Source organism: Orbicella franksi, chromosome 2 (genome assembly GCF_964199315.1).
Source record: "Orbicella franksi chromosome 2, jaOrbFran1.1, whole genome shotgun sequence".
NCBI lineage: Eukaryota > Metazoa > Cnidaria > Anthozoa > Scleractinia > Merulinidae > Orbicella > Orbicella franksi.
In genome coordinates this window covers 30,695,297-30,706,252 of record NC_138146.1, presented here as the reverse complement: position 1 = coordinate 30,706,252, position 10,956 = coordinate 30,695,297, and the positions used below count along the sequence as shown (strand labels likewise).

Here is a 10,956-nt window from a genome sequence, read left to right as displayed (position 1 = left end):
TACGCAAAACAGATTTCAAGTGCAGAAAGCTAAATGCCTGACAGCTATTAACATTTAAATGAGAGTTTCAACTGATTTGTAGCGAGCTGTAACTTCATATTTCTGTTCCAGATTTATTACCAGTAGACCGGACAGCGAAAATATCAAAACTGTTGGCAAAATAGACAACAAGGACGAAGACAACTTATGTGCTGAACGTTAGCACACAAGTTGAGTTTAGTGCAAAGCTTGTTTCAAGTGTAGGAAATGATATTACCAATGTAAAAATCCCTGTTGTGAAAGTGCACTGAGGTATATCTTGCCTATGTCACAAATGGCAAATAAAGAAATAAATGATAAATGAAGAATTTAGATGCAAACATTCTAGTAACGTCAGTGGAGCATTCCAAACAATCAAGTCTTTATTTTGCTCTCTTTAGGCTGCTGTGGCGCGATTGTTTGACTACTGGAGGATAATATTGAGCATGAACAAAACACTTAAGATATTGACGCCATAGCGTGTACACTCTCTATTGTCCGAGGTTGATGTGGCGAGCTTTGAAGCACATCGAAACACAAGTTTAGGCTTAAACTGTAACAAGTAACGTGGAAGCTACATTTCGTACGGAGAGCTCGGTCATCGGCGTGGAACAGTAAAAAAGCGTAAGCAACAAATTAGAATTCACAAATTTCGGACTGTACAGGACGTGCAAAACTGTTTTAGTCGCTAAATCAAAAACAAAAAGCAATGCAGACTACTCAAAGGTCTCCGAAATGCAGTAGCCAGTTAATCATCACAAGTTAAGCATCTTATCATATCTTCGCTTTGCTACTGGTTTATCTTATCATATCTTATCTTATCTTAATCCCGATTCCCTAATAATTAGGAGTTTAATTTGGCGCCACGTCAGTCACCCGAGTTCAATATATCACGTATCCTTTTTAAGGGGAACGGGTTTTTATTTGACTTACAAAACATACACAAAAGATTGTTTCAACCACCCCAGGTCCCTTTGGTCTGTTAGAATATGTGAAATTTTTGCCCCCTAAAACCTTTGCCTCCTAACTTTGAACAAGAGGATGTTCTTTCAAAAGCTTTGAAGAAAATTTTAATTATCCCAAGCTTAATTGTTTTATCTTATCTTATCTTTCAGCATCATGTCTTTCCAGGATCTCTTTGGAGCCAAGTATGGAGCTGACGGTGGTGCATTGTACCACAAGATTCCTTTTAAAAGCTACACTGAAGATTGGCAAAACTCAATGATACAAATAGGCTTTAATGGTTGGGACGAATTCTTCTTTCTGTTCTTCCACCCAGATGGCGACTTATGCGGGGTACCAAAGGGAGGCCAGCATGCTGGCCAACTCGTAAAAGTGCCTCCTCCCTCCTCTCCTATTACTCAGGGAATGGATTGGTCAGATAACGCTCCGTTAGTTGCCATCATTAATGCAGATCTATTAGGCTTGAACCTGTTTGATTTTCTTTTCTGCGATCTGGAAGGAAAGCTATGTGGAGTTACAGGAGATCAGTTTTATTCAGGACCACTCCAATCAAGCACACAGGGGCAATGGCTGGATACCGCTAAACTGCTTGGAACAAGTGGATGGTCCTCCTTTGACTTTCTCTTTTTCGATCCAGAGGGGATCTTATACGGTCTCAAGAACGGCAAACTTCATAAGCGGAGTCCGCCCACAGATCCGACTGACGACTGGTTAGGAACATCCGAACTTATTGGTACGACGGGCTGGAGAGGGTTCCGGTTCCTCTTCTTTATGTCTAATGGCGAATTGTATGTCGTCGCCGAAGAAGGAGAAAACTTGGACAAGGAAAGCTTGTACAAGGGTTTGCCCCCAACTCAAGGCATGCCCTTTGAAAAGTGGCTGGCTTCCTCGAGCACGACGCTTATTGCTAAAGATGACTTCAATGTTATGCAATTCCTGATGTCCCCCATTAAGGTATGGGTCACCTATCTTGTGCTTCGCCTTCGCTTGGCTGAGAGAATTTTCCCTACGAATCGCAACGGTCCAAAAATGTATGTCCAGGCCGAACTTAGCAACAGCTATGGCCAGTTAAAACGTGGATATATTTTATTACTGCATAAATCTGTTTTCTGATGAAATGAATGGCAAGGGTGAAGATCATGCAAAAGAAAATGAAGATGAATATTTTACCGATGCATGCTTAAAAGATTTTCCTGAACTTATCCCATTTAATTTTTGTCGATATTCAGTCTACAACCGAGGATTATCCGAAGGCACTCAGCATTTTCCCGTGGAAGATTAAAGAACATTTCTGCCTAGAAAAAAGATAGGATAGGAAAACTGCTTGAAATAAAGTCTTCGAACTCTTTCGTAGAGTGCTCGTACGAGTATGCTGATCCAAGATGGTAAAAACAGCTTTATAATTAACTAGGGTTTTCTTTTTACCATTTTCCTCAGGCCAGAGGACCCTCAAAGATGGAGGACCGAGATTCTACGAGCTTTATTAATAGTGAAAGTAAACTCAAGGTAAGTAAATCCCACCAGTAATGACGTTTTCTATGACTGTATATAATACCAGTTTTCTGTTACAAGCAGTGTAATATTTTATATTCTATTTTATTGCTAAGTCAACGGGAGGCTGAACTCTACCTGCCCTTGGTCATGATGATAATTTCAATATTACTTTCTGTGGTGACGATTTTTATCGGCAAAATACTTTTATGCTAGAGAACGTGATTCGGACTTGCAGAGCCTAGATGAGGTGAATCACCCTCTCGACGACGAAGTCATTCTCTCGGACACCTTAGACTGAAGAAACTAGCCTTTTTTGTCATTTTGGTAAAATGAACATGCTACAGAATGTCTATTTTGTAGCATACGTGATTGCCTGAGGACATTTTTACAAAAATTTGAGTAATTCTGCTGTCCCCTTAGGCGACTGTTCTGTTTCGTTACGGTTGCGGAATAGATAAGTGTTTACAGCGTGAGCAAAAATTAAACGCCTCGAGGCTCTGAAAATACTGGGCAACATTAGGCAAATGGCAGTGATGGACGCTAAATGCAAACTCTGATGTTTTATTAATTCAGTCTGTTTCTTGAACTCTGCCCTTCTGGAAAATTTGAATCGCCGAGGCCAGGAATATGTTGGAATAACGAGAAAAACAAAACATCACGTCTTTTATCCACATCCGACGAACTTAAAATTACTTTCGAAATTCTGCCGTATGGCAGAAACAATACCGCCAAAAACTAGAAATAAAAACGTTAGGTTAAAGGACTAAAGAATCTTAAATACGCTGTGCATGAGTACATGTTTTTCGATACTGGTTTCTGCGGACGATAACAAAGATCATACAAAGAGGACTTTTGCAGCTTTTTAATGGCTTAAGTTTCTCAAAGGCCAAGGTGCGCACTGAGAAGCGCTCAGCTGCAGAGCGAATTGTCCCAAGTCTACCAAAATGTGAAGGATTCGCGGCCCGTGATCTTCCTGTCAGCCTCACCACCAGAGATTCTCTACAAGACTGTGTTTTCCTCGGCCAGGCTAAATCTTCTGGCGCCTACACTTCGTCGCCCTGCCCATCTAGCATTTCAGTAGAATGTAGTTGTTCGGATTGGAGCACTGAGGATTTTGTGGAAGTAAATTGATATTTGCAGTTGTCTTTTGGAATAAAGATGATTGCAAGAAGGGTATATTTATCTTATTGCACGGTGAATCTCCCGGGTCATTTTCTCTGTAAAAGGCGGTACTCCTTGTGCCTGTTTGAATGTTTCCTTGATCATCCTTGTACTTAAAGGTACAGCAGGCAGCGGTCCACATCACTTTAGGCACATTCGCGGCATAGTCGTCTTCCTGCTGGTAGTCACTGAACCCTTCTTTACCAAAAAATCTTGCTTCTGAGGCTCCGTAAAATGTCGACGGTATTGCACCAACCACTATAAACAATTGAACATGCTGAGCTCCACTCATAACACAGCAGGAGCCATAATCGGGGACAGAGACCGTAAGCCTTGGGATCCGCGCGTACCTATGATATGGGACAATTTTTCTATTTTTAGAACAAATCCTGACGTCATATATCCGCACGGATCCACGCACATGTCGGGGGCTCTCGCGGGGATGTCGTCACGTTGCGTGATCAAATGGTGAGAGTTGAGACACCTTGAGAGATTATCTTGCATATTTTTCACAGCGACGGCAGGGAATAAGGCAGGGAATACGAACCAGGGCGCTTATACGTAGTTCTATGCTCTGAGCTAATGGAAAAGGTGGGTTTTTCAGGGTCGAAAACAAGACTTCAATCTCGCGCTGGGAATGAATAATAAGATCTGCTCGCGCTAGTTGTAAGCTTACGAGTGTGTTTTTGCGTTTGTTCTGACTTACGAATATAGCAAGAAAACTCTCTACTCAGGGTATCGAGTTAATTTGTGAGTTTCTCAGACAATGGTTACTCATAACCAAAACCTGTTTTGATGGTTTCTTATTGTTTCTGCTTGTTTGGTGAGTTTGCAAAAGTTTTTGAAAGGAAAGTCTGACGCGTACAATTAGCTCATTTGCATAGTGCAGCTCGTGCACTTTCAAGTCCGAGTCGGTGTTTTCAATCGTCAACAAATCTTGACAAAGATTTCTTTAGTTATCTTTTGTGCTGAGATGCTGCAACAAATTTCACGAACACAAAAAAGGCTATATCATGTGTGTTTCTTCAACATAAGCATAGTGAAGTTTTACACTGCGAAAATGAAAATAGACAAGGAGTTTTGATAACTCGTTCTCAAACTCATTAATTATTCATGAGCTGATGACCCCATCAGCTCGCATCAATTGGGTCAGGTGCATGTATGTTGATACCCAATGAACATACCGATCAACACACGGTAGATTAGTTCAAAAACTGATCAAGACACTGATCAAGAAACTTGAATTTTAATCAGTCTTAATTATAATTCTAAATACAGCATTTTTCCCGCTTAAATCATTGCTTACAACAACAATACAGCAACATATTATTCCTTCTTAGACATCATTACATTAATTATACAGTTTTTGAATTTTCCTTTCTGGAAAACAACATCCGTTAAAAATTGATCCTGTTTCTCTGTGGTAAAACATGTAGTTGTACTAAGAACACTTGGACCTAGGATCTTTGAAACTTTAGACACATTTTCTTCTGTAGGCTTTTCGTACTGCAACAATGCATTAGAACGATGCCCCGACCTTTCGCGAATCAATTTTTCTTCAACCCCAGAATTGAACAGGGAGGAAACACAAGTAACGCGCAAACTGTGAGCGGTTTTGCGTTTAAAGCCTGCCGCGTCGCACATGTCAGGCAAAATCTTGTTCAAGCTGTTGATGCCTACGGGCACTTTATCGAATGCGAACCTAGTTTTTGATGGCTTAAAGTAAAATGCAGTAACTTCCTTTGCATGAGTCTCAACTAACCCTACATACAATCTGAATATCTCAACAAGGCACGGCTCGTGCTTTTCCTCAATAGAATGACAAACGTGCTTGACCACTCGCGGCACATACTTTAGATCACAAAGACCTCCATGATAAGTTTTAGAGGCATTTTCTTCAAACTTAATAAAATTTGGACCAATTTCAAAGTTGTTTACAACAATATTTCTGTGATCTCCCCCCCGCAACCCAAAAACTTTTCCGTTGTAGAAATAGATCGTGTTCAATAACGACTTAGCTGATGTAGTTCCCAGCAATTTCTTTTGCCAGAATACTGCTTCTTCTTGCTCGCTCACAAACTCCTTTTCCTCTTTCTTACACTTAATGTGAAGCCCTTCTCGAACGCCATTCTTCATCTCGGCATCTAAGCAACGTCGGAAAAGGACAAACCTTCAAAAAATAACACACAAAATTAAAGTCCTGAAACAGTGCATTTTAAATTACTAACCAATTCGGTCTAAAAGTTGTCAAGTACCTTTTGTCACTAGCGTCCAGGGGATTCAAAGCTTCTGATCCATTTTTCTCCTCCAAATAACGCTTGAGGGCACAAATGATACCATAAACAGACTTCGGAGGGTATCTTTCACCGGACTTTTTAGCTACCTCCATCACAAATTTTGACAACCAATAGTTCAGCGACAGAGCGTCCATTCCAGCAATATCTACACTCACAGCGGTAACATTGTGTAAATCGTAGTCCTTGAAGAGACCGCCACAATCTAATACCGGAACTTTAACCTCTCTCAACCTCTGCCATTCGGCAAAAATGTTCACAGCCCACTTGTTTTTATACTTAGTTGAAACTGGAACAGCATCATTCACCAAAACATTTTCTTGAGAAGAGGTTTTTGGAACTCGAAAACGTTCTGATCTCCACTCGATCTCCATCACGCGGCATAATGTTAATTTATTAAAAATTCAACCTTTAAAACTTGCCCACATGGCCGCATATAAAAGATTCATTTCATTTACCATATGAATAAAAAACAGACAATAGCCTATTGAGCACGCCTACTAATTACCTATTCTTCGAAAAAAATTCTCATGCTACTTTGAGAAGCCAGCTCAAAACCTCGTGCTTCGTTTTTCATCAGGGGTTCCAAACACCTCGAAACAATAAAAGCACTCCGCCTTCGGCGTCGTGCTTTCATCTGTTTCTCGGTGTTTGGAACCCCTGATGAAAAACTCGCACTCGTTTTTGATCTATTACATCAACAAAATCGAAATCGTTATTCGAAGTTGATTAAAGAAAGCGTCATCGTAACTTTGCTGATTATTTCTGCTTTATTCACATATTTTCAGCTTAGCTTTTAATATGTTCTCAAACATTTATCAATCTTAAACATATTTAAAAACTATAGAGTTATTGTTTGAGTTCGATGTACGCTTTCACACGAAAGTGCGGCGGAAGTACAATTTGTCATGTTTACAAAACACGCATCGACGGGCGCTCTCATTCATCGACAACAGAGAATTTACTGGATTTTTGCACGAATAAAACTGAGCAGTATCTACGGACGTAACGTTTTTGGGCCTTGATGAAACATCAAGCGTTGCTTACAATTCAGGCGAACCTCAAACTGACCAAACTAGCAATTATTTTGTTTCACTTTTCAGTCGCGATAGACTGGCAATTAAATTCCTCGCAAGCGTGTGGCAAGAGGAGCTAGGAAACTATGAAGTCCTGAAGCTCTGCTATATCAAAATATATCCAGCTAGTTTTTTGCTGTGTAATGGAAAAGCTGTTAATCTTCAACATATGTGAAATTTAAAGTGCACTAATGTACAGCTCATGTAAAAGAAGCATCCGTCGGAACACAACTTGGTCAGCGATATATATAAGCTTAACGCGGAACATACCTAAATTCGACACTGTCTTACCTCACTCAAACTGGAGCAGCTTACGACGAAAATACTTAAGAAAAATTCCAACAGACGTAAACGCGTTGAGTTGTGGGCCAAAAACATGAACAATTTCGGGAATTTCGGACGCCATTTCCCCCGCGCGACATCCACAAAAATCCTCGCAGTATGTACGCGCGTGTGCCGCAGGCGATGGCGCAATTTGTTCTAAAAGTAGAATTATTGTCCCATATCATGGGGACAACCCCAATACTAGTAAAGACGCGCGCTTACGGTCTCCGTCCCCGATTATGGCTCCTGAACACAGTTATTTTGGCCCAACGTAATGAGCTTGCTTTCACATTGTCGCCATGGACCAGAATTAAAGCGTCCAAACTGAGGAACAACGTTAATGTGGGTAAACGTTGCCAGCATGCTCTCCTTTTTTCCTCTGCCATATTGTGACGCTATCAAATGTCCTTTATGTATCTCTGCTTTTAGGTCTGGAGCTGGTAGACAAACACTAGCCTTTCCTGTGTTCTTGACCACTGTTTTCTTAGCTGACGTCCATTTCTTATCAACGGCACGTTTTTTGGTCGCTTTGTTTTTATAACAAAGATCTCGCTTAGAGGAATATTTGTAATCTTTGCCTTTTTGTTGATATTTCCTCTTTAGTTTTGCGCTTTCTCGAAAACGTTTCGGTCTAGCGCCAGCGCTCGCGGCTGAGAGCTGTTCACCCGTCATAACAGTAGCTGCGTAAAGTGAAATTTGACTATTGCAGTCAAACAGGATGGCGACTGTACCATCTTCACACAGATATGCCAGGTTTTGTACTTGCACGACATACCCGAACTGTTCCACGCCCGTTGGCAAGTATTGAGCTACGTTAGGCTGAGGTTTTCCATGCTCGTCACAAGCGTTCATTATGTTGCACTCACAGCCTTGTAAGCCACTTGCATTTGAACATGGCCACAAATTGCCAACGACTACAAGGACAAATACAATTGCAGTATATTTGCCCATTACTGGTTTTTGCAACAAAATACGTTGTTGGCTGATTGATTACAGAATTGTAAAAGATATGATATCAGTTCCAACTTAGTTTCAAACCATTGTCAGTGCCAATATTCGTGATATTGGCAGTCACAAATACTGCACCAAGCCTATAGCCGTGCATAGTCGGTATCTTTTCTTCGTTTGATACCACGGGTAATTGGATTGGAAGGTGAGTAATACATCCATTTTTATTACCAATTTTGGTTTATTGGTCTTGTTTCATGTCAACTGATATTCGCTTTAACAAGGCGGTAAATAATTCAGTTATGCAGTGTTCCAATATCAGAGCCTCACTGTCCACCTCTTACAAAATAACCCCCGCCGTGCTGTTGATTTCTCGTTGAATTGTTGAGTACCTTCATTTCTCGTAACCCTGACATATATATTTAAACAAAGCAAGCTCACTTAAAGGGAGCATGCTAATGTGTTGAACAATTCACTAAGTTGAAGCTGAACAGATTAAAGGCTAGGAAATGATTAATAATGGTAATTGAACTGAGTGGAGTGCAATTTGGTCTGAAATCATACGCGTGATTTCAAAATCGAACGAGCGCGCAGCGCGAGTTCGATTTGAAATCACAAGTATGATTTCAGACCAAAATTGCACGACACGAAGTTCAATTACCACTTTATTAGATCCATTTTGAAATCGCACAATTTTATCGCCTTAAATTTTAGATTTTTGGTGTATTGTTCCAGTAGCCGGTTTGTTAAAAAAAGCGGAACCGGAAACGCCTTTACGTCTAATTTAGTATGCAAAACGATGTCATGTGACGAAAACTCATTCGAGCATGACAAAGAAGCAAGCAATTCTGATCTGAAGTCGAAAATAGTCTACTTCAGGTATAAAAGTGCAATTCTCGTCGCCTGAATCAATTGTGGAAGGGCTACCTTTCTTCTGTGGTTGAGGCTGCGACTTTTCATTGTCTTTGGAGAAGAAATTTGAAGGTGCATATCCTGTGTAATTCTGCGATCGATTTCTTTTGAGTTGTGAAACTCCCTCGAGTGTACTATGCCAAGTGGATTGTACGTTTTTTTTCTTTTAAATGCCGTTCAGTGGTATGATTTTAAGGGTCCAGCTCGTTATCATCTCCGTTTCTTTTTGTAACCTCGGCGTAGGACTCAATACTCAGGACCTTGTCAAGTTCTGGCAGCGCCATTTGTTTTAACTAAAGATATTTCCAAGATGGCGGGACTGGCACCGGCTTCGTAAGACGTTCGTCCATTCACTATTTTGTGCAGTGTGGCGTATGTTGACTATGTTTATTCACAGCAACAGAGTTGAGCTGTTTTGTTGCTTCGTTTGAAACTACCGGAACCTGGAAACATCTACCTTCTTGAGATGACTCTGAATTTGTTGTTGTGTGGTTTTCGTTTGTTTATGTTTTACCGGACTCAGCATCATACGGATCTTGAGCAGATGTTGAAGAAAAATCGCCAAAATATTCGTCAAAATGGACACTGAAAGTTGGGAACTTCCATTAAAGTAGGTCTTCAGCCTAAAGGAGCTCATAATCGTCATTCAGAAACTAATTAATTAAATTTGTCAATTTTTTTGGAAAAAAAGCTACAATAACAACAAAGTTTTGGCAATAGTGTTTGCAAAAATCTCCACACAGTGGCTTTTTGCCTTTCATTTTCCTGAAATTTTATTGATTACTTTAAACTAATCTTGAAATCTGATGGGTTGTTATGTTCTACTGGCCCATTCTCATTGGCTGAGAAAAAGATGCGATTTAGAGCAAAAAATAGTGCGATTCGTGAATAAATCGCACCATTGAGAGCCAATCAGATTGCAAGGATAACCAGTGATTTCAAAATGGATTTAATAAACAGTTGTTTTTATGCAGTAAATCTTTGCATAAAAAAAAACATTTTTGATTTAGCTTTTGCACACATGTATCGAAAACACGACAACTCCTCTGCAATGATTCAGTCAACAGTTCTATCATGTCAACGCAAGAGTGGCTGCGGAGATGATATATAGCATGAATTTTAAATGTGGTGTGTTTGTCTCGCGGAAAATTTTGCGTGTGATGTGATCGTTTTCGAAAAGCTTCATTTTCAAAATGTTTTCCGTCCATAGTAAATTAAAGCGCAAAACCAGCGTTTTCAAATATCTCCGGTTTGAAGAGCGTTTTCGAAAAGCTCCGTTTCCGTGATGGATTATGGTGTGGACGGTAGGCCTAACCGTAGAAATAAAGCTGCGTTTTCAAATATTTGTCCGGCGTAGCATGGACGGGACCTATGAAAACAATAACGAGTCACGTGACCACAGCTATAGAGGTTTCACAGATTTTAGCATCCTAAATGCGATTTTCTCCGAGGTTTTACTGATTGTAACAGTGTTTTATTTTGCGAGGGGTCTTGCCAGTAGAGAAGCCGTGCCTTAACGCGCTTGAGAGCAAGACAATTCACTAATAACGAAAGACTGTAAATATTGGAGTTAACTCTGGTGTGACGCGCCTACACCAGAGAACGTGCCGTAATACAGGTGCGTGTTAACATCTCAAGTGTCTCCCCTAATGCTCTTGTACCACTTAGGTTATGGATCATGTGAGCTTTAAAAGCAAGCTCATTTGATGTAGAATAGGTTTGGAGTCCTGACACGCTCGATTGCGGTTAATTGATTGCTTAACGTC

At 40.4% G+C, this 10,956-nt stretch overlaps 1 protein-coding gene across 1 annotated transcript; it reads left to right on the top strand.

Moving 5' to 3' along the window:
* The first annotated feature begins 1,137 nt into the window (after window positions 1-1,137).
* On the top strand, window positions 1,138-2,773 carry LOC145480127 (uncharacterized). Its single transcript, XM_081458585.1, has 3 exons — window positions 1,138-1,935; window positions 2,419-2,487; window positions 2,711-2,773. The coding sequence occupies exons 1-3, from the start codon at window positions 1,138-1,140 to the stop codon at window positions 2,771-2,773; spliced, it is 930 nt and encodes a 309-aa protein (XP_081314711.1).
* Window positions 2,774-10,956: the final 8,183 nt, after the last annotated feature.

Coding starts and splice junctions, on each gene's coding strand:
- LOC145480127 (XM_081458585.1), top strand. CDS start 1,138: ATGTCTTTCCAGGATCTCTTTGGAGCCAAGTATGGAGCTGACGGTGGT. Junction 1,936..2,418: donor TCCTGATGTCCCCCATTAAG/GTATGGGTCACC, acceptor CATTTTCCTCAG/GCCAGAGGACCCTCAAAGAT. Junction 2,488..2,710: donor ATAGTGAAAGTAAACTCAAG/GTAAGTAAATCC, acceptor TCGGACTTGCAG/AGCCTAGATGAGGTGAATCA.